At 37.3% G+C, this 24,517-nt stretch overlaps 1 protein-coding gene across 9 annotated transcripts in view; it reads right to left on the minus strand.

Annotated features, from left to right (window-relative positions):
• CUNH2orf42 (chromosome unknown C2orf42 homolog) overlaps positions 1-24,517 on the minus strand; it is a 38,742-nt gene that overhangs the window by 12,870 nt on the left and 1,355 nt on the right. For 2 of the 9 annotated variants that reach the window (XM_037127260.2, XM_037127258.2), the window contains exons 2-8: positions 12,001-12,270; positions 10,775-11,610; positions 8,696-8,806; positions 6,462-6,566; positions 4,886-4,990; positions 1,634-1,741; positions 355-455 (exon numbers count right to left, since the gene is read on the minus strand). In XM_037127260.2, the coding sequence (XP_036983155.1) occupies positions 355-455; positions 1,634-1,741; positions 4,886-4,990; positions 6,462-6,566; positions 8,696-8,806; positions 10,775-11,597 (1,353 nt within the window). In that variant the 5' untranslated portion in view covers positions 11,598-11,610; positions 12,001-12,270. Of the gene's footprint in view, positions 1-354; positions 456-1,633; positions 1,742-4,885; positions 4,991-6,461; positions 6,567-8,695; positions 8,807-10,774; positions 11,611-12,000; positions 12,271-13,459; positions 13,553-24,517 lie in introns of those variants that run through there. The other 7 variants (XM_053663375.1, XM_037127259.2, XM_053663376.1 and 4 more) reach the window with 7 other exon arrangements.

The raw sequence follows: 24,517 nt of genomic DNA on the forward strand, positions 1-24,517 counted from the left end.
GTATATCACTTCAAATTATATATTTTTTAGCTACCTGCCAGTTAATCTAGGACTCACCATAGCTAATAGAAGATTATTATTTAATTTACCAGAAAAATCATTCCTGTTTTCTGATCTCAAAGGCAAAGGAAAAGAATACTCCAATTTAAGATACTTTTTGAAGCTCTAGGGAATATCCATTAAAATCACAGTCAGCACTATAAAGCCACGAATATTTCTAAAGAATCTCTTAATATAAAAAAAGAATTCTCTTTGGTATCTATAACTCAAGGGACTGGTACAAACATACTTCCCGCACTTGCTTCCCTCCCTTCCCCTCTCTGCTCTCCCACTATTGTAGAAATAAACTCTTACCTCAGGAGTATCTAAGATTTGCTTAACTTGCAGGATATTAGTGATATGCCAGGTATACTTGGAAAAGGTTCCCAGTGGTAAGGCATCTTTTCGAACAAAAGCTTCAATGTGAAAAGGGAACAAAATTAGCCTACCAGAAAATAACATTCTCTTTCACCATTTGTCATCCAGTTTCTAGAGATTTCAGTGCAGTGCTGTTCTTTCCGTATAGAATTTCAGCACATTTATAAAAGAAAATCTAGAGGCAAATATATAATAGGGTTTGACATAAATGTAATAATCGAGTGGTAAGAATTTCTGCTATACAAAGTCTCTGATGCATCTTTGAAATGCTGCTTATTTTTGGTACCTTAGAAAACTGTTTGTTTGGTGAAGCTACATGCACAGGACTCCATTATAAAACAGCTTCTTACAACCTCTTACAACTTTAGATATATCAGAAGTCAAATCATAGTCCTTAAAATAATTATACAGAGTTTAAGCCTGTTAGTATGGTTGCCAATCCATTGTCATGCCTGCAGGATTATCAAGGGGTTCCACCAAAAGTCTGCAGAACTAGCTGAGGGATGGGTTAAAAAGAATGCATTAGACCTAAAGTTTAAACTTGAAGAAAGAATCAACACTGCCTCAAAAGTCAGGTAGATAAGCTATGAAGACAAAGATTTTCATAGCCCTAAACATAGTGATTTGAAGCTTGCATTATTCAAAAACAATTAAACCTCAAACAGTCCCACAGTCCCTATAATATCATCAAATAACAATTTGCTTAAAAAGTAACACTGCTTTCTAGCTGTAATTACTCTTGGCCAACCTGCCCTGAGCAACCCTTTCTTCCTCCTTTTCTCACTTACTACCTTATACTACCCAGTAAGTATGTTAACATGTCTAGTAGAAAGATGTTATATATGAAACCAAGAAATAACATAGTGTTCCAAGCCAAGAATTACTGTAAAAAAAATCTTCCTTCATCAAAAATTGAGTCACAAAAAGTTTTAGTTTTTGATACATACTGTAAAATGCTTCCAAGAAGCCAGCCCAAATAACAACTGGAGCCTGCAATGCTTCTGTTGAAATTGGTTTCTCTCTAGAAAATATCAAACTTCCTGGGGGGCACCCTCATTGAACTTCATTATTATTCTTTTACCAAGTCTTCATTTTCAGAATTATTCCATTAACGCGGCTAGAAGTCATAATCTTGAAAATTCCACATGACTTTCCCAAACGCAATTCTCTAAGGTCAAGACATTCGTTGCTACTCCCAAGGAAAAAAATCCCATACCTGTGGTGGAGTTGGGAAGCCGTTTTTTTGTACTTCCTATAGATATTCTCTGTTGCAGGGCATCAAAAAAGGACTGAGGAATGTGAAACACCAGTGGCTCTGGTTTGCCTTTAGGAAATAAGAAGAAACTCTTAAAGAAATTCATGTACAGAACAACAAAGGAAAATACATAAAGAAACTCATTGAACTTTCTGACAAGTACAGAAGTGGAAGAAATGGAATTGAAAGCCAGTAATAACTAAAAATATCACTTTATAGAGATTTCTTTACATAGAGGCAAAAAGAACTGATTGACCTTTATGAGTCAAGCATCATCATAGCCCTACTCTTGATCCCTTGAAATCATAAAAATATAGCAGACACCTGTCATTCACCGAAGTTCATATGGTCAATTAAAAAAAAAGATTTTATTTATTTATTTTTAGACAGAGGGGAAGAGACGGAGAAAGACAGGGAGAAAAACATCAATGTGTGGTTTCCTCTAATGCGCTCCCCCACTAACCCAGGCATGTGCCCTGATGGGGAATCAAACCAGCAACCCTTCAGTTCACAGGCCAGTGTTCAATCCACTGAGCCACACCAGCCAGGGCTAGAAATACTTAACAAATCTTTCAAAGAGACAAGACACTAGGTCAACAAAAGTCAATAGAAAGAGTGTTAAAGGGAGGGATTGAAGGAATTCTTAGTTTTTCTTAAGAAACTCTGTCCAAGGGACTACTTAGCCCCAGCAGAGAGAAAACATCCAGAACCATGTGGATCAACATACATATGAAAGAAACTATATGTTTATCCCATTTAAAGAAGGGTCAAATCAAGGAACGTGTATAAGGGACCCATGGACAAAGACAATGGTGGTAGAGTGGGGGGGCAAATATTGAAAGTGGGGGATGAGGTGGGGGATGAGTAGGGCAGGGGGGAGTCATGGGGTAAAATGGGGACAACCGTAATTGAACAATAAAAGGAAGGAAGGGAGGGAGGTAAGGAGGGAGGGAGGAAGAAAGGAAATTAGCTCTGGCTGGTATTGCTCAGTAGTTGAGTATCAGCCTTTGAACCAAAGGGTTGCTGGTTTGATTCCCAGTCAGGGCACATGCCTGGGTTGTGGGCCAGGTCCCCAGTGGACAGTGAGCAAAAAGCAACCACACATTGATGTTTCTCTCCCTCTTTCTCTTTCCCTTCCCTTCTCTCTCTAAAAAAAAAATAATATCTTTAAAAAATAAAAAAAAGAAAGACTCTTAAAGACAGTTCAGATACTTTTAGAAAGAAACAAAGGGCAAGTCAAGGAAAATTAAAATGAAAAGTCCTCTAGGATTTCATAGAAAGAGACTTTATGTTCTTTCAATTGACTTTGCCTACTTCACTGAATGTACAATGTCAATGACAAACTGTCACTGCTTTTAAGGCACTAAAACATTAATATCAGGGCAGCTTAGAGAAGTCAACACACAAATGAACTTTAAAATCTTTCATGTGGAAATTAGATTATGGGCTATGTATGAGATTATAACAGCTCTAAAAGAAGTGCTAACTCACTAGAACTCAGAAGATGTGATGCCAGCACCTAGGTTTACAAATTAATCTCTTTTTTTTTAAGATTTATTTTAGAGAGGGGAAGGGAGGGAGTAAGAAAGGGAGAGAAACATCAAGGTGTGATTGCCTTTCAAGTGCCCTCCACTGGGGACCTGTCCTGCAACCCACATATTTTTTTTAATGAGCGCTGACTGGGAATTGAACTGGCCACCCTTTAGTTCACAGGCCAGCACTCAATTCACTGAGCCACAACAGCCATGGCATTAGATAACATTAATGAAAAGAAAAACATAGATTCTCTTTTTAACCCTCCTTAGCCTATTTTATTTTCTAAAAAGTAACTTCTGAATTAATATAAATAAAATTAAAATGTATTTCAAGACCTCCATTCTTATCCCTTTCCTTACTATAAAATCATATCTGGTTTAATCCTTCGATACTCATCTTCTTTTACTGAGTATCTGCCATCAGGCTACTATTCAGTTTAGGGTACTTGTTTTTAAAAAATGGTATTCATAAGCTGCAATGTAATCAGCAAAGAACATCAAAATGATATGGGGTCTATAATATACCAATAGTGTAAGAAAACCCAAAAGGTAACATTGTCAAGCAGGGTGTGCCGTAGCTGAACTGTTTTTTGAAAACAGAACAGACCTATTTCACATGGCTAGAGTATAGAACTAGAACCAAAAGGAAGTAGTATAAGCAAACACGTCCACTTAGCACGAGGAAGGACTTTCTTACAGCTATCACTGTTCAACAATGTTATGATCTATATCACAAAGCAGTGAGCTCCTCATCACTGGACAAAGCCTGGAAAACCACCCATCAACGATGTTTTACGGCAACGGGCAAGGACTGGCTGTATGGTCCACTCTGAAGTTGTTGAGGTTCCATGAAGCTATCATAATCACACCCAGCCTGCGTTCTCTAATCTTCCTTAACATTTCTATGTAACATTATATAATTATTTTAGTTTCACAAGTTTAGATGTTCTCTAAACTTTCTCCCTGCTTGCTTCAACTTTGAGTTTGAGAATTAGAATGATCTTTGTCTTCTTTTTTTAATTTTATTGGTTTGAGAGAGAGAGAGAGAGAGAGAGACATATATCCATTTGTTGTTCCACTTACTTATGCATTCATTGGTTGATTCTTGTATGTGTCCTGACTGGAGATGGAACCCACAATGTTGGTATATCGGGATGATGCTCTAACCAATGGAGCTACCTGGCCAGGGCAGAAGGATTTTCTAAGACTTCTATATCTCCCTCATCAAACACATCCCACTCAAGATCAAAGCTATCTATAAATTTTTTAAAAAATCAAAGCTATCTACCTTTACTTATTATTTGCTGTGTTTTTCTTCCGTTTCTAAATTCATTTTGCTTTTAAATTTTCCATAATTTAAATTATGCGATCATTAATTTCTTTCACTTATATTTCTATTTTTTGTCATCTTATGTATTCTGGAGTCAAAGCCAGTCACTTTTTCTATCAAAAGAGAACTCTAGCCCTGGCTGGGTAGCTCCATTGGTTAACAGCATTGTCATGATACACCAATGTTACAGGTTTGATCCCTGGGCAAGGCATATAGAAGAATCAACCATCGAATGCATAGTTAAGTAGAACATCAAATCAATGTTTCTCTCTAAAATCAATTAGAAAAAAAAAATACTTTCATTTCTCCTATTTTTATCAACAGCTCAGTTGGTTGACCAACACTTACCATCAAACTGATAGTGCATGGTTTGATGGATGCGTTCTGTGACACTGGCCAGCCAGTCCTGGAAGGACAAGGTCACTTGTGCCTCATCTAACAATTGACCACAGGCTAAAAAAAACCAAAAAAATAAAGCTTTAGTAACTTTGATTTTTTCTTACAGAATAAACAGTTAAGTTTTTAAAAGGAAAGGATTTTATTCAGATTTTTAAAACAAGAACAATAAGCTGAAATTCAAAGAAATTAAGTACGATGGAAGATTCTAGAATTGTTTTAAAGAATCCATTTAGAAAAAAGAAATAAAAAGCTTTTGAGGTACTAATAGGTTCAAGATTAGTAAGCACAGAAAGTTTGCAGCCTTTCAATAAACACTAAACTGCAAATTGAAGACAGCCTTGTATAATGGCTGTTTTAGGGACCTATAAATTGGTCCTATTTCTGACTAGTAAATATGCCTCTATGCACAGAGATATTCTATTCTATTCTATTCTATTCTATTCTATTCTATTCTATTCTATTCTATTCTATTCTATTCTATTCTATTCTATTCTATTCCATTCCATTCCATTCCATTCCATTCCATTCCATTCTATTCCTTCTCCTGAAATGTCTTCACATGTCTGAAGTATATTCCCTTTATATTCCCTTTACAGAGAAATACCAATGTCATAACTACTATTTAAAATTAAAATTCTCATAAATAAATGCATATAGTAATAATTTAGAATAAAAGCTATTATTACTTTGTGCCAAAAAACTGATGAAAATTTGTTGAAAATCTTCTACCTGATACAGTTGATCTGTTTATTTCCTAATCTTCCAAAAACATTTATTCCTGTAATGTGTAAGTTCTTAATTAGTTAATTAAGATTTGGTCTTGTGTTATTTTATATTTACATACTGGTGTTCAAAGTCAGAGTATGAGGCCAGGGATGATGTCTAGTTTCTAATCACCCAGCCACATTATATGGCTGACCACAGCACAGCAAGTATTCAGTAAATACTACCAAAATTGAACTAAACTATTTTATACAATGTATAAGGAGAGTTTTAAAAAAAGGTTGATCCCCATAAGTCTAAGCTTAATTATTCACAGTTGAAAAGTGACATATAACATATAAATATATGTTACACTTGAATTAAGTCATTCTGTCTTCCTATATTCAGAATGATAGCCATGCTATTGCTTTTAGATACGTTTTCAAACTTCACTAACTGTGGAAAACAGACTATGCTTGTCTTTCTTAACAAATATTATAACTGAATAATTATAAGACATGTTTCTTCTTCCACTTCAAATCTCTATATCAACTGCATGCAGATAATAAACAACAAGAGGAAAAAATCCTACAAAATACCTTCTGCCAAAACATGTCAGTAATTTTTGTTGCATTTTTATTTAAAAGACACATTTTGGTTTGGAGCCTGATTTGAGACCAATGGGACAGGACAGCTTTAGTGCCAGTGCCTATTGGTGTTTATCTTAGCATTCCTTGGGGCACGTTTCTCTGGATTTATTGCTTTTACCCTCTTTCAGAAGATTTTCCACCTTTTTAGCCTATTGCAGGGCAGGGAAACTTACCCTGCCTTTTTAATGAAGAAGCGACGACAGGCTTTTTCAGGCCACTTTTCCTTAGATTACTGCTAACTGCATCTTGAGGCAAGAGTGAACTGTTCGTATGTGCACCTAAACCATAAATCATGACAGTGTTTAATAACACGTCTGCAAAATATAGATATTATATTAATTTCTGAAGCTTCTAAAACATAAAAAGTCCCTGATAATTTCTAAGTTAGCTTCTAACTTAGTTTCTAAGTTAGCTTCTAACTTAGAAATTTCTAAGTTAGCTTCTAAGTTAGTTTCTAGAAGGAACTAACATTAGCCTTTATACATAACACTTTAAGTTTCCAAAGCTCCTTATTGGAAACCGGGGGGAACCAGAAGTGAAAGGAAGAAAAAAATTCACCCATTGCTCCTACCTCAGACAACCCCTATTAATTTTCTGGTGAACTATCTTCTATTTTTTTTATGCATAGATAATTTTGCTGGTTTTGTGATTTTTAGTAGCTGTGATTTTACCAGGGCTGCCAGATTTGGCCAAAAAAGTTTTTACATTTCAGCCCTGGCTGGTGTGGCTCAGTTCATTGGGCATCATCCTGCAAAGTGACAGGTCACTGGTTTGATTCCTGGTCAGGGCACATGCCTGGGTTGCAGGTTTGGTTCCCAGTTGGGGTGCGCAGGAGAGGCATCCAATCAGTGTCTCTCTCTCTCTCTCTCATATCAATGTTTCTCTCCCTCTCTTTCTCCTCCACCCCCTCTCTCTAAAAATAATTAATTTACTATTTTTTCACATTTGAAATAAATACATTTTTAGCATAAGTATGTTCCAAATACTGCATGGAAGGTACTTATACTAAAAATGTATTCATTGCTTATCTGAAAACCAAGTTTGAGCATTCTGTACTTTATGTGACTACCTGAGTGACCTAAACATTTCTCTAAATTCTTTATAATCATTTTTATTGGTTGTCTGATAGTCTACCAAGTGGTTTTATCATGGTTCATTTAATTATCTCCAGTGGTTGGCCCTTAGTTGTTTCTAATTTTTTTATATTATAAATAGCCATAAAATGAGTATCTCTGGGCAAAATGCTTTTCCCGCACCAAAAATTATTTCCTTAACAAAGATTATTTAGAAGTAGATTACTGCATCTAAGGGTAAACACTTTATTTTTGAATTTCAAGTTTTCCTGGGAAAGACCAGTAAGTAAACACTTAACAATGTCTGCTCTACATTGCTGTCAGAAATACCTCTTACAAACATGAAAATGATCCTGTCACTTTGTTTCTCCAACTTTTCAGAACCCAAACTCCTGTGTATGACCACCTCACTGACTTCCAGCAATAATACCTATGAATAGGAGCACTTTTCAGGTCCCTAACAAGAATTGTAAACTATTGTTACATATTATTATGGCAACTTACACTACACCAGCCATGTCAGAGAGCGTGAATTTTACCTTTACCTGTGTCTCATCATTTTAGAAATCTTTGCTAATTTGATAGCAAAATATATCTTATTTTAATTTTGCATGTCTATAATTTTTGCATTTCACAGTTCACTAGTGAGTTTGAAGTTTGGTCCACATTTGTGGACCAGGTAATATTTTCCTTTTGTTTAGAGTTTGTGTCTTTTGACATATATTTAGTGTGATACTTCAGCATTTTCATATTGATTTACAAGAGTCCTTAAATGACAATGGTATTATTTGAATTTAAAATATATATAGCCCTGGCTGGTGTAGCTCAGTGGATTGGGCCCAAGCCTGCAAACCAAAAAGATACCAGTTTGATACCCAGGGGGCATACCTGGGTTGCAGCCAAGTGCCCAGCTTAGGACATGCAGGGGACCCGTCTCTCTTACATCGATGTTTCCCTCCCTCTTTTTCTTCCTCCCTTCCCCTCTAAGAATAAAATCTTTAAAACATATATGTATATGAAAGTGCAAGTAATAAACTATATTCCTGCAATAGTGTGGAAAATATAATGAATTATCGTAGCAAGTTTTTTAAAATAATCTGTGGATGAAAACCTCACAACACTGTCCTAAGGTAAGTGAAGGTGCAAGACTAGCCTGAATGTTTAAGGAATGGAAAAACACATTCAATAATAAAAGCTGAGTTTGGTTCAATCTTATTATTTAGCCAGTAAAACCAATCTTAGCTTGACTAGATAAAGAATCATCAACGAGAATAAAATATTTTCAGGAAAACAAACATAACACCATCAAACAAACAAATCAAACATCTTCTCACCAGATACTTCATCCTTTTTCCTCTTCTTTGCCTTAGATGGAGTAGATTCACAAGCTGATATTGTTGATTCTGAATGGCAACCCAACTGGGGCACAATAATCTCTTTAAGACCTAAAATGCAACATATTGCTGAGTTACTAATACTATCCAAGAGGAAGTATGGACTCTGTTTATAGAAAAATTAATTTAGTCCTGACCAGGTGGCTCAGTTGATTAGAGCACTGTCCTGTGCACCAAAAGATGGCAGGCTCAATCCCTGATCAATGTTTTTCTCTCTCACTCTTTCTTTCAAATCAGTATGTTTCTTTCAAAACATATCCTTGGGTGAGGATATAAAAAATTCAATTTATAAAAATCCAAACCCCCCAATAATGGAGTGATTGCCTGCATTAATTCCTTTGAAATACAAATCAAAACAATGACATACCACTTCACACCTATTAGAATGGCTATTATGAAAAAACAAGAAATAAGTATTGGAGAAGATGCAGAAAAAAAGGAACCCGTCATATACTGCTGGTGAAAATGTAAACTGGCACGGCAACTATGGAAAACAGTATGTAGGTTCCTCAAAAAAATAATAGCCCTGGCTGCTGTGGCTCAGTGATTGAGCACCAGCCTGTGAACCAAAGGGTCGCTGGCTCAACTCTAAGTCAGCGCACATGCCTGGGTTGCAGGCCAGGTTCCCAGTCGGGGTTGCATGAGAGTCAACCACACATCGATGTCTCTCTCTTTCTCTCTCCCTCTTTCCAAAAATAAATAAATAAAATCTTTAAAAAAAAACAGAGCTACCATATGACCCAGCAATCCCTCTTCTGGGTATAGATACCCAAATAATTTGAAATATTTATTCATTAAGGTATATGTACTCCTATGTTCACTGTAACATTATTCACAGTAGCCAAGACATAGAAACAACATAAGTGTCTTTTGATGAATGACTGAATTAAGGTGTGGTACATATATACAATAAAGTACCACTCAGCCATAAGACAGACTGAAATACTGACATTTGCAACAACATGGATGGACCCTGAGAGTATTGTGCTAAACAAAATAAGTTACATGGAAAAGGACAAAAAGCATATGATTTCACTCACATGTAGGATATAAAACAGAAAGCAACAAACAGAAAAAAAAAAACAAATTGAGAAACACAGACAACAGTTTGAAGGTTACCAGAAGGGAAAGGGAAGGGAGGAGGATAAAAAGGGTAAAGGGAGTCACATATATGGAAGACTAGACTATGGGCATTGAGTACACAATGCAATATACAGATGATGTATTATAAAATTGTATATTTGAATCTTAATGTTATTAACCAAAGTCATCCAAATAAATTTAATAAAAAAAGATTGTGAAGGGAGGGCTGGAGGGGTGGGCTGGAATGGAGGTAAAAGGCAGAAAATTGTACTTGAACAACAATTAAAATAGAATAAATAAATAAAATAAAAAAGATTGCAAACCTGCAAAAAAAAAGTTCCTTTAAAGGACATCCCAAAACATGTTTTTGTTCACAGCACATTAACTTGATAGAAGGCTCTACAGAGAAATGTAAAACTAAAAAGTTGGGAGCTGCTGCCAATTAGAGATTATTTAAAAATTAAAATAAAAAGCATTTACAAGATTTAAAAAATTATATATATAAACAACAAAAGACTTGATTTATAAACTTTAAAGGTTTTCTTTTGAGCAAGGTACTTGGTTTTCCCTAGCTTCAAAGATAAGCAGCAAGCAAAAAAAAAAAAAAAACCACCAAACCAAAATAAAAGTGATTTCTTTTTTTGGTTTTATTAACACAGGCCACCTGTGGAAGAGTAAAAAAATCAAAGCAAAGCTAACTTCACTAGATTCATTATCTCAATGAAAATGTCGGAGTGTCTTGATCATTAATTTCAACCAACCAACCAACCAACCAACCTTTATGCAAGTGCTGCCTGGGATTAAAAGAAGGAATGCTTTTCATTTGAATTATCTAGCAACTGCTTCTGAAGGTTGCTAGGGCAATCTCCAAAGCCATCAGTGGAATTCTTTCATTGCCATTTTAGAAAAACATAGTGTGTCAACCATACCACCTACCGCTGGAATCAAAATTTAGGAAGTCTGAGAATTCCTGAGCCAATGTCTCATCACTGGCAAAGGCACAGATGCAAGCAAAGAAATGAATGCATCTCTGTGCTGCCTCATCCTTGGAGGCATTCGACTTGTGTGATTTCAGAGTCTGGCAGGAGCAGAAGAAACGGCGCTCAGGCAAGCTTTTGGCACTGATTTTCTGCACAAAGGATGTATGCAAATACCCCAAACTATGCTTCTGGCTTGCCTTGCATTTCACCACCAGTATGTTTTTAGTAATTCTCTGTACAAGTGGACCCGTGGGTTCTGTGGCCAACTGCCAGATGGTTTGCTTGGTTTCCGAGGAAGCCTGCATCGCATTCAGAACTGAGCTCTTCAGAGTCAGAGGGGTAGCCTCTGCCTGACAGTTCACTGCCAACTTGATGTGCTGGCACTGGTTTTCCACAACACCCTGGGTGGCAGCTTTCAGGCAGGAGGGGACATAACACCGTCCAGAGCTCAGTTGAGTGATGATTGTCCCATCTACTGTCTGGATTGTCGTCTCTGAAACACCTAGCTCCACAAAGCATCGGTAATCGGGGCCCCGGTCTCTTTGTCGCACTGAGTAGACCTGCAGATCAGAGCCTGTTATGATTTTGACAGCTTCAACACTAGGCTGCTTCCGTGCACCATAGCGGAATATGGTTCCACATGTCTTGTTCTTACAGCTCAGCCCACGGGTTCCATTGTATGTACCACATCGGGGACACTTTCTGATTCCCCTCAATGTGGCTTTCCCCAAATCAGATAAGAAAGCTGGGACTTTAGTCCTCAGAGAGTTTGGTTCCATTTTTTATAGGCTCCTAGAAAAAGCAATAAGCCCATCAGCATGAGTATATATACATGTACACACACACAGAGTTAAAATCATTTATGATATTTAGTACAGAAAGTGAAATGCAAAGAAACTATTCACTATTTTTAAATTGTACCCTCAAATACAACATCAATTAAAAACCCTCAAACAAAATAAAAATGAAGGAAACACTGCCTTTCATATGTCTATATAGTTTTTAAATGCTAATGTAACAACTAAAGTATTACTCTAGGTTCAATCTTCTTCTATACAACAACCTAGATAAGTTAACCTAATCTTTACATGCACAGATGTTTACCTTGAGCAAGGACCAGAGAATGGGAAAAGTTAGTTCTTTCCCTTCCACCCTTCCTTACAACACCCAGCCCAATCCTACCTGTTTCAGCTGCCAGAGCATATGGAAAATGGTGTAACCTAAACTTACAAGACCTAAAAGGGTGTTTCATTAGTTTGTGATGATCACAGAGGACAGGTGACGACATAATCATTTACAGAGTAAATGTTACTGCTTAACCCAAAGTCTTCTGAAGTTTGAACTCCATAGTGTAACAATGCAGCCTCTTTCTTGGCCACTCACTGGCAAAGCTCCTGCCCAATGTTTCAGTCAAAGCAGATTCCTGCTGCCCTACATGGAGATCTTTGCAGTCTATAAATAAAACAAGAAAAAAAATATTAAAGTTATACAAAAACAGAAAGATTCTTTCTTTTCAGAAAAGTAATCTGTGTTTCACAAATATTTGGCAGAAATTGTTATAAAAATGGCTGTTTTTACTTCCAACTGCAAAACTGTTTTATAAAGATAAAACTTCCAACTTCCAAAGCTTTTATAAAGATAAAACAGTGCTAATGGCACTACATGGGGAGTCGTCAAGAACACCTAGAGCCACGGTTTATAATTTGCCACACATCCTTCCTAATAGTAACACCTTGCATTTTTAGAGCACTTTATGCTTTTCCAAGTACATTCACATTCATAATTTCATTTGAACCTCACAATATTAGTGTCTTCTTTGGGTCAAACAACCACCATTCTTCAGATGAACATTCAAGTTATTTGCCTGAGTTCACCCAGAAAAATTAGCTATGCAGTTCCTACAAATCCAGTGTCTATTAAGAACCGTATAAATCTCAGCTTTTGACTCCCCCATTACAAAAATTTTCAAACATATAAAAAATAGAATTATACAGTGAACCTCTATATATATACTCACCCACTTGATTCTACTACTAACATTTTACTGTATTTACTTTATTACATATCTATTTTTTCCACCCTCTTCTCCATTCATCAATCTTTTACTTTGATGTATTTCAGAGAAAGCTGCAGACATCAGTTCAGCATGCATATTATTAACTAAAGCTCAGTAGTTTTAATGCTTTTTTAAAAAGGTAATCTGCTTGTCATTTTGAAATAGGCTATTTGCATTGCTTCCTCCCTTTTCCCTTCATATCTTCTATAATACACTAACAAACTGAAAAGTACAAATCAGAGAAGTCTAAGAATGCCCATTTTATCACTGGCACTATAAATTAATCCCTCAATTGTGATATTTGCTTGCTGAGTATCCACTGAGCAAATAAAGCTTTGTAAAATATGGTCTACATCAGGGCTTCTCCATCTTGACACTACTGACATTTAGGTGTGGGTAGTAATTCTTGGTTGTTAGAGGGGAATCCTACACATTGAAGGATGTTCAGTGGTAACCCTAATCTCTACCCACTAGATGCCAGTAGCAATCAACACCCCCTCCCCAAGTTGTAAAAACCCAAAAATGTCTCCAGATATTGCTAATGTCCTCTGGTACGCAAAAATCACCCATTTAAAAACCACTGACCTGGAGACATTAGCCTGTTTACACAGCATTTCCTTCCCAGGTCAATAAATTTCTTTAGTAGGAATTCTCATTCAGCCAAACATGGGTTCACAGGAAAGAATGTTGTTCTAAAGTCAAAAAAATAATTGGCCTGTTACCACCAATTATTTCTGTGACTAAAACTTTTAACTTTTGAGCTTCAGGTTGTTTTCCATTTGCAAAATGAGAAAAAATATTATATATATGAATGAAAGAGATTAACTAAAAACTACACTGATATGCCCTGGCTGGTGTGGCTCAGTGGACTGAGTGCCAGCCTGCAAACCAAACGGTAACCTGTTTGGCTCAGTCAGGGCACATGCCTGGGTTGCAGGCCAGGTCCCCAGTAGCAGGTGCACAATAGGCAACCACACATTGATGTTTCTCACCCTCTCTTCCTCACTCCCTACCTCTCTCTCTAAAAATAAATAAAATCTTTAAAAAATAACCATGGACATTTGTCAAAACTAAGATTTTAACATTAGTACAACACTATTCAGTCTACTACAGACTTTATTTGTATTTAAGCAGTTTTTTTTTTCACTAATACTGCTCCCCCCTTTTTTACATGGCATGGTTCAATTTTTATTTAAAAAAGTAAAAAAATATATATATACACATGTAGATTAAAAAAAAGTTTGAAAAGATATTTTTAGGGAAGAGAGGGAGAGAAACACCGATGATGTACAAGAGAAACACCAACTGGTTGCCTCTTGCATGCCCACAAGTGGGAACCTGACCAGCAATGCAGGTATGTGCCCTGACCAGGAATTAAACTGGTGACCTTTTAGTCCTTGGAGTGATGCCCAACCCACTTAGCCACACCAGTGGGCCCCATTAATGCCTTTTTTTTAAAAAAAAAAAAGAATAAACTTTTCTTTAATCTTGCCTAATGTAATTATGATGTGCCTTGGTGTGTTCCTCCTTGGGTCCAACTTCTTGGGGACTCTCTGAGCTTCCTGGACTTCCTGGAAGTCTATTTCCTTAGCCAGATTGGGGAAGTTCTCCTTCATTATTTTTTCAAATATATTTTCAATATCTTGCTCTTCCTCTTCTCCTTCTGGCACGCCTATGATTTGGATATTGGAACATTTAAAGATGTCCTGGAAGTTCCTAAGCCTCTCCTCAGTTATTTGAATTCTTGTTTCTTCATTCTGTTCTGGTTGAATGTTTCTTCCTTCTGCTCCAAACTGTTGAGTCCTGGTTTCCTTTCAGTGAGTGTTGATTCCCTGTAGATTTTTCTTTACTTTACATAACACAACCTTCATTGCTGCCTGGGTCTTTTTTATGCTATTGAAGTACCCGGTGAGTTCCTGGAGCATCTTGATAACCAGTGTTTTGAACTGTGCATCTAATAGGTTGGCTCTTTGTCATTTAGTTATTTTTTCTGGAGCTTTGAACTGTTCTTTCATTTGGACCTTTTTTTTTTTGGTCTCTGTGTACCTGTTATGTAGTAAGGGGCAGAGCCTTAGGGGTTCACCAGGGCAGGGCAACCCATGTCACTGCGTGGTGACACTGTATGTGGGGAAGGGGTCAGAGAGGGAACATTGCTGCTTGCTTCACTTTGCTAGTTTTCAGTCACTTCCCCTGCTACCCACAATCAAATTGGGCCCTTCTGGTGCTCATTCCCAGGTGGGTGGGCTTGTGTACATTCTAGAACCCTATGGGTCTCTCCAATGAACTCTTCTGTGAGGCTGGGAGTATCTCCCACTGCCACCTCAACCCCCACAGGTGTTTTTAATTAGAGGCTTTGAGGCTTTATTTCCCCTGTGCTGGAACCCTGGGTTGTACCTTCTGTCTCGTTTCCCCAGTTGCTCCTCTTAGTTTATTTGTGTGCAAATATGGGACTGCCCAGTCCACGAGCTGCTGCTTCACCCCCCCAGGTCCTCCAGTTATTGCCTTGCCTTGAGTCCTCTCTACCTGCCTGCCTGTCTCTGCCCCTCCTACTGGTCTGGATGAATGTCTCTTCTTTAACTCCTTGGTTGTCAGACTTCCATACAGTTTGATTTTTCTGTCAGTTCTGGTTGTTTTTTGCTTTAAAATTTCTTGTTGTCCTTCTTTTGGTTGTGCGAGGAGGCACATTAGCCAAGATTAAAAATAAAAAGAGAATCTTAAAAGCAGCAAGAGAAAAGGAGTTACTTACAAAGGAGTGCCCATTAAACTATCAGCTGATTTCTCAAAAAAAAAAAAAAAAGAAAAAAATCCTGCAGGCAAGAAAGGGCTGGAAAGAAATATTCAAAGTCATGAAAGGCAAGGACCTACATCCAAGGTTACTCTGTTCAGCAAAGCTATCATTTAGAATGGAAGGGCAGATAAAGCACTTCCCAGATAAGGTCAAGTTAAAGGAGTTCATCACCACCCAGCCCTTACTATATGAAATGTTAAAGGGATTTATCTACGAAAAAGATTATGATAAAAAATATGAACAGTAAAATGACAATAAACAGCTATTAACCAAACCTAAAAAACAAAAACAAACTAAGCAAACAACTAGAACAGGAACAGAAACACAGAAATGGAGATCACATGGAGGGTTTTCAGTGGGGGAGTGGATGAGGGGGAGAGAGGGGGAAAAGGTACAGGGAATAAGAAGTATAAATGGTAGGTAGAAAATAGGGGGAGGTTAAGAATAGTACAGGAAATGTAGAAGCCAAAGAACTTATATGTACAACCCATGGACATGAACTAAAGAAGGGGAATGTGGGTGGGAGAGGGTATACAGGGTGGAGGGGAATAAAGGGGGGAAAATTGGACAACTGTAATAGCACAATCAATAAAATATATTTAAAAAATAAAATTTTAAAATCTTACTTATAAAGGGAATCTAATGAACAAAATAAACTAACAAAATAGATCCCAAAACATGGAAATGTGGAACAGACTGACAGCAGCCAGAAGGGAGAGAGGAAGGGAATAACGGTGCAAAGAAGGAGAAGGAACTAGTCAAAGAACATGTATGAATGACCCACGGACATGAACAATGGTGTGGGGATGTACTTTGGGAACAGAGGGTGGGTTGAGGGGAGGAAGGCAAAGGGGGAAAAATGGGACAATCGTAACGGACTAACTGAAAAATTTTTAAAATAGTATTTTTAGGAAATTCTGCTATTGCATTTTCAGGAGAGACAACAAGAATCCTTTAATTTGTTTATTTATTATAGGTAATATATCATAATATTAATTAAGAAATAAACATTTTCAGAAAAGCTGCAAAGATAGAATACATTAGTATTACCATGGGGCATTTGTCAAAGCTAAGAAGCCAACACTGGTACATTATTAACTAAACTCTAGACTTTGTACTTTTCTCTGTTCCAGGATCCAATTCAAGATACCACAGTGCATTTAGCCATCATGTTTCCATAGTCTTCTCAGATTTGTGAGTTTGTCTTTTCTTGTTTTCCATAATCTTGACAATTTTGAAGAGTCAGGTACTTTACAAAGAATGTCTTTTAATTTTACTCATCTGATGTTTTGTCTGCATATTCCTTTTGACCCAATAGTTTCACTAATAAGAATTTATCTTACAGACATACTTCCATATGTAAAATGAATAACACACGAGGCTACTCACTGAAGCATTTCTGTAATAGCAAAATGTTAGAAATAAGTTGATCTCCATCAGGAAGGAATTGGTTAAATTCACTGTAGTATAACCACATAATGGAACATATTCCAAAAAGTAAAATACTTTTACAGCTGTTTTAAAAAACAGACTGAGGAAGTTCAGATCTTTAAGAAATGTTAAGTGGAAAAACAAGATACAGAACAGCATTTATAATATGCTGTCAACTGTATATAACAGAGGAAACATTGATGTATATTTGCATTAGCTTGTAAATGAAATACAAATGTTTAAAGCTTTCTAAAAGGCCGACTGGTGTGGCTCAGTAGACTGAGTACTGGCCTGTGAGCCAAAGGGTCTCTTGTTCAATTCCCAGTCAAGGCACATGCCTGGGTTTTGGGCCAGGCCCCCAGTAAAGGGCACGCAAGAGGCAACCATACACTGATGTTTCTGTCCTTGTCTTTCTCCCTCCCTTGCCCTCTAAAAATAAATAAAATCTTTAAAAAAAATAAAACTCTCTAAAAGGATAAACTAATAGGTATAGTTACCTTATTGGCAAATAGGGACCAGTATGGCAAAGAAATGTTTTACTACATATGTTTTATAGCTTATTTTTGCTGACCTTAAACAAATAGCCAGATATTTTCCCAGCAAAATAAGTTTATTCCAGAACAAAGAATTGCAATTTGAGACATGCAACCTCATAGGAAACCACCAGCAAGTCCAGACAAACAAAGGAGAGAAATGCTCTTTTACGGACTCCACAGGAGCTATTATAAATAAGGAGTCCATTGGATGTCACAGAAAGTTGGAATTATAGTGACTTCTCATTGGCTGTTATGGTAGTTTCCTATTAGCTAAGCTGTTGCCAGGCAAGGAGGAAACTTTTTTCCCTCCTGCTAAAGTACACAGGTGTATTTCCTGTGGGGGACACAAGATGGTTGCTTCTTGTTGAGATCAGTAGTATGCATTAAGTGACCCTGCATGAAAGTTCTCTCTTCCAGCTTCCTGACTCCATTTTAAAAACATTTTATTTATTTATTTTTAAAGATTTTACTTATTTTTTTAAAGAGAGGGAGAGGAACAAAATGTGAGAAACACTCATGGGTTGCCTTTCATAAATACCCCCACCTGGGAGAAACATGCAACCAAGCAGGTGCCCTGACCAGGAATGAAACTGGTGACCTTTCACTTTGCCAATTTGCTGGACAACTTAACCACATCAGTCAGGGCAAAAGAGGTTTACGAATGTGCACATTTTGAACCATTTAACTCTATAATCTTTTAATTTTTTAAAAAGATTTTATTTATTTATTTTTAGGGAGGGGGAGGGAGATAGGGAGAGATACATCAATGTGTGGTTGCCTCTCAAGCACCCCACACTGGGGACCTGTCCTGGAACCCAGGCATGTGCCCTGACTGGGAATCGAACTGGTGACTCTTTGGTTCATAGGCCGGCACTCAAGTCTACTGAGCCACACCAGCCAGGGCACTATGATCTTTTTAGAAATGTAAATTAAAAATTTTATAGATAACAGAACCACCTTACAAAATGCAAAAGCAGACTAAAAGGCCAAAGGCCCACCCAGGTTGAGTGGCTCAGTTGGTTGGTGCATCCTCCCTACCACACCAAACCATGGTGGATTCTTTCTCTGGTCAGGGCACATACCTGGGCACATATTAAACGTATAGAGTTGGACACCTTTCAGTACAATTCAGTTTTAAACACTTCATACCCCCAAAAGATTCCTCTTGCTACTTGCAGTCAATCACCATTCACATCCCCAGAAAGTCACTAATCTACTTTCTATCTCTCTAGATTTACCTTTTCTGAACATTTCATTTAGATGAAATCATATAATATGTGGCCTTTTTTTATCTGGCTTCTTTCACTCAATATAACATTTTCAAGATTCAACCACATTGTAGCACATATCCATACTTCATTCCTTTATATTGCTGAATAGTATTCCATCATATAGATATATCATTGTGTTTATCCATTCACCAGTTTGACAGATATTTGAATGCTTTCCAATTTTTGGCTATTATGCTGCTGAGAAAATAAACATGCAAGTCTTTGTGAAGATAAATAATTCAAACCCATGACCCTTCAGTCTGTGGGATGACAACCAACCAACTGAGCCACAGCTAGGGCCAGAACAGTCTTGAGAAGGAAAAACAAAGTAGAAAGGTTCACACTTCCTGATTTCAAAACTTACAACAAAGTGAATGGAGACAATTTGAACAAAAATGGATAAATACTGCATATCACTTCTATGTAAAATCTTTAAAAAAAAGCTGAAGTCCCAGAAAGAGAGAATAAAAAGGTGGTTTCCAGGGGCTTGAGAGTGGGGGAAATAGGGAGGTATCAGTCAAAGGGTAAAAACTTTCAGTTTAACATGAGTAAGTTCTGGGGATATGATGCACGGCATGGTGGTTATAGTTAATAATAGTGTATTATATACTTGACAGTTGTTCACAGAGTAGATCTTAAATGTCCTCACCACGAAAAAGAAATGGTAATTATGTGAACTGATGGAGGTGTTAGCTAAGGCTATGGTGCTAATCAGTTTGCAACACAAAAAATATATCAAATCATATCCTGGCTGGTGTGGCTTAGTGGACTGAGTGCTGACCTGTGGACTGAAAGGTTGCTGGTTCGATTCCCAGTCAGGGTACATGCCTGGGTTGAGGGCCAGGTCCCCATTTGGGGGTGTGAAAGAAGCAATTGATTGATATTTCTCTCATATATTGATGTCTCTCTTCTTCCTTTACTTTCTCTCTAAAAATAAATAAAATCTTTTTAAAAAAGTGTATCAAATCAACTTGTTGTACACCTTAAACTTACACAATGTTGTGTCAATTACATCTCAATAAAGCTGAAGGTAAAAAGACAATGTGGTACTGGTATAAGGAGAGACATACAGAACAATGGAATAGAATTGAGAATTCAAAAATAAACCCTCACATTCATGATGAATTCGTTGATTTTTGACAAGGATGATAAGATCACTTAATGCAGAAGGAACAGTCTTATCAACAAACAGTGCTGGGGCCCTGGCTGGTGTAGCTCAGTGGATTCAGCACGGGCCTGCGAACCAGACAATCGCAGTTCGAATCCCTGTCAGGGCACAGACAGGGGTTGCAGGCCAGTTCCCTGCAGGCCAGTTCCCAGCAGGGGATGCACAAAAGGCCACCATACATTGATGTTTCTCTCCCTCTCTCCTTCCCTTCCCCTCTAAAGATAAATAAATAAAATTTAAAAAAATAATTAAAAAAAAAACAGTGCTGGGACAACTGGGTATACACTTGCAAAAGAATGAAGGTGTACCCCACACTTCACACTGTATATAACAATTAGTTCAAAATGGATCACAGACATAAAGTAAGAGTTAAACTATAATATTCTTAGAAGAAAACAGGGGTAAATCTTCATGACCTTGGATTAGGCAATGGTTTCTTTGCTATGACACCAAAAGCATATGTAACAAAAGAAAAAATATAAAAATTGGCCTTTATCAAAATTTAAAAATCTGTGCTTCAAAGGACATCATAAAGTAAGTGAAAAGGCCCTGGCTGGTGTGGCTCAATGGACTGAGTAAAGGATCACTGGTTTGATTTCCTGTTGGGGCACATGCCTGGGGTGCAGATCAGGTCCCCAGTAGGGGGTGCATGAGAGGCAACCACACACTGATGTTTGTTTCTCTCCCTCAATTTCTCCCTCCCTTCTGAGTAAAATCTTTAAAAAAGAAAAAATTAGTGAAAAGAACAGTCCATAGAATGGGAGAAAATATGTGCAAGTCATATATAAGGGACTTGTATTCGGAATACGCAAAGAACACTTACACGTCAACAATAAAAAGACAAAAAAAAATTTAAAAATGGGCAAAGGATCTGAATGAATATTTCCCCAAAGAAGATGCACAAATAGATGATAAACATGTGAAAAGAAATTCAACATCATGCTATTAGGGAAATGCGTATCAAAACCACAATGCGATGCCACTTGACAGGCTCTAATATGACTAAAAAGACAGACAACACTAAGTGTTGATATGGATCTAGAAAAACTGGAACCCTGATTTATTGTTGATGGAACTGTAAAATGGCATAGCCACTTTGAAAAATTCATGGTTCCTCAAAATGTTAAAGAGAGTTACCATATAACTCCAAGAGAATACACACCCAAGAGAACTGAAACATACAAAAATCTGTACCCAAATGTTCATAGTAGTATTATTCATGATATCAAGAAAGAAGAGGGGAGGGATTTGGAGGAACAAATAGGAAGGACACAGGGACAAGAACTAAGGGGGGTCGAAATGGGAGGGAGGTGGGGAGCAAAGGGGTGGGGGAGGCTGGGATGGGAGAAATAGACAAAAAACTGTACTTGAAAAATAACTAAATAAAATTAATTAAAATTAAAAAAAAAAAAAGAAAGAAGAAACAGCCCTGCCTGGTGTGGCTCAGTGGACTGAGTGTGGGCCTGTGAAGCAAGGGATCAAGGTTTGATTCCTAGTCAGGGCACATGTCTGGGTTGCGGGCCAGTTCCCAGTGGGGGGACACACGAGAGGCAACCACAGATTTATATTTCTCTCCCTCTCTCCTTCCTTTCCCCTCTCTCTGAAAATAAATAAAAATATTTTTTAAAAAAAGAAAGAAGAAACAATTTACAAGTCTATCAACTGATGAATATCACAAAATGTGGTATATCCATACAATGGAATATTATTTGGCCTTAAAAGTGAATGTTCTAATACATGCTACAACATGGATGAATGAACCTTGAAATATTATGCTAAGTGAAGGAAGCCAGACACAAAAAGCCACATATTCTATGATTGTGTTTAAATATAATATCCAGAATAGGCAAATGCATAGAAATGAAAAATAGATTAGTGGTTGTCAGGGGCTGGAGGCAAAGGGGAAATTGGGAGTGACTGCTAATGAGTACTGGCTTTCTTTTCCAGGTAATGAAAGCTGCACAACTCTGTCAATATACTAAAATCAGTGAATTGTGATACTTTACAAAGGTGAATTTTATGTTACGTGAATGACATTTCCATAAAGGAGTACAAAAATAGATAGAAAATATTTGAAATGCAAATTTCAAAGAGCTGATTTCCAAATATAAGAGGTTTTACAAATCAGTAAGAAAAAGAACAAGCTCACTAGAAAAATAAGCGAAGTGCATGAAAAGACAGCTTATGGAAAAGAAAAAATAAAAATGATTTTGAATACTCAAAATTCAACCTTAGAATAAGAGGAAAATTAAAACTAGGAGACAACTGATCCATCTTTCTCTCACTCTCTAAAATCAATAAATATATCCTGAGGATTATAAATAAATAAATAATAAAGCAAGGCAGTACTTTGGCAAAGTGACAAAACATAAATGCTAACAGTATGTTCATAATGATGTGGAAAAACAGGTTCTGTACATTGTTGGTAGGAGTGTAGAGTGAACATCCTCTTAAAAGGCATGTCAATAAAATAAATGTAAAATCCACACTCTGACTTAGCAATTCCACTTTTACAATTTCAGTAGTTACAGTGTCACATATACACAAAGTATGCACAGGAGAACTACTTGCAGGGTTGCCCATAATTCCACAAGAATAAAAACAGTCTAAGAGCTGACTAAATATGAGGTAGGATCCCCAGCCCCAACAAAAAAACAGAATTATCTCTGGTGGGCAGGCCCCTTATAGTACAGGCTTCCCTTGCTAGGTGAGTGTTCTAGAAACCCATCTGTATTGGTATACCAGCTGGCACTGTTGTGAGAGGCTGCATTTGGCTTCAGTGAAAAAAAATTTTTTTAAGGCTCTTTAAACACTTTTGGCCATTTTATGATGGGTGATTTACCAGCGTACCTGACCATACCACTCTGAGTGTTCAGCAGTTTTGGACCAAGAACAGCATGACCCCTATGCCCCACCCTCCTATTGACTGGATCTTGCCCTGAAGGATTTCATTTCCCCAGATGAGAAAAAGTCCTCAAAGGGAAATGCTTTACCAATGTGGAAGAGGTAAAACAAAAAACAGCAGAAGCACTAAAACGCATAAAAATTGATGAGTTCAAAAACTGTTTTGAGGAGTGGAAAGTCTCGGTAAGTATATTGTATCAAATGTAGAATACTTTGAAGGTGACTGAAGTTTAAACATGTAAGAATAAATACACAACTTTTAAATAAATTCCATTTTGGGGGTCCCTCTTATAAGTTATCATGTAGCCATACAATATGCCAATATAAAGCCACTAAAAACAATCAGACAGGCCTATATATATATATATTGATAAGGAACATGTGTCAAGAGATAATGTGGAGCCCTAGCTGGGGTGGCTTAGTGGACTGAGTGCTGACCTGCAAAGAAAAGGGTCACTGGTTCAATTCTCAGTCATGGCACATGCCTGGGTTGTGGGCCAGGTCCCCAGCAGGGGGCACATGAGAGGCAACCGCACATTGATGTTTCTCTCCCTCTCTCTCCTTCCCTTCCCCTCTGTTTAAAATAATAATAATAAAAAGATATACTGTGGAGTGAAAAAAATGTGTAGTACTTCATGAATTCTATACCTTTAAAAAAATATCCTCATCTGAGCATTTGTTTATTGATTTGGGGGAGAGAAACAGGGAAATATCGATCAGCTGCCTCCCGACCACAGATTTACCTGCAACCTAGGTATGTGCTGTGACCAGGGATTAAACTCGAAAACTTTTGGTGTACAGAACAACGCTCTAACCAACTGAGCCAGGACTAATACGATACTCCTGTTTTAAAAAGAAGATAAGAGATACACACAAACACACACATAGGATAATTTCTATTGCTTCACAAGAAGTGACTTGGGACTTAGGAATAGAAAATGGGAGGGACAGTTACATTTCACTATTTTTAATATTTGGATTTTAAACATATACTAATATCACTTATTACAGACTGTCTATACTTTTTAGAGGTTTATTTTATTATCACTCAAGAGAGGGGAAGGGAGAGAGAGAGAAACATCGATGCTAGAGAGAAATACAGATCAGCTGCCTCCCACACGTGCCCCAACAGAAGACTGAACCGAAACCTGGGCATGTGCCCTGACCAGGAATCAAACCAGCGACCTTCTGGATATGAGATGACACTCCAACCAACTGAGCCACGGAGGCCAACAGAGGCCCGGGCTTACCGATTATGTATTGAAAGTATATAGGAAAGAAAAAGAGAGAGAAAAAAAAGAAAGCATATATAAACAAGTTAACACAACTCATAAAGAACCTGTATTGGAATCCTGCCTATAAAAGGGTATCCTCAGCAACATGTAAAAGGAGTGGTGCTGGAAGAGCTAGCCCACAAATGCTCCCTGGAAGGTGGGTTTTTCATCTAGTTACTTTTGGCTGTAGAGCTACAAAGCTTGGTGAGTACTGTTTAACGTTTGTAAAGCACAGTAAGTGAAGAGAACAAATGAAATTTACCCAGGTTTA

This window comes from Artibeus jamaicensis, unplaced genomic scaffold (assembly GCF_021234435.1).
Source record: "Artibeus jamaicensis isolate MK-2021 breed Jamaican fruit bat unplaced genomic scaffold, CSHL_Jam_final contig_3174, whole genome shotgun sequence".
In the NCBI taxonomy this organism is placed as follows: domain Eukaryota; kingdom Metazoa; phylum Chordata; class Mammalia; order Chiroptera; family Phyllostomidae; genus Artibeus; species Artibeus jamaicensis.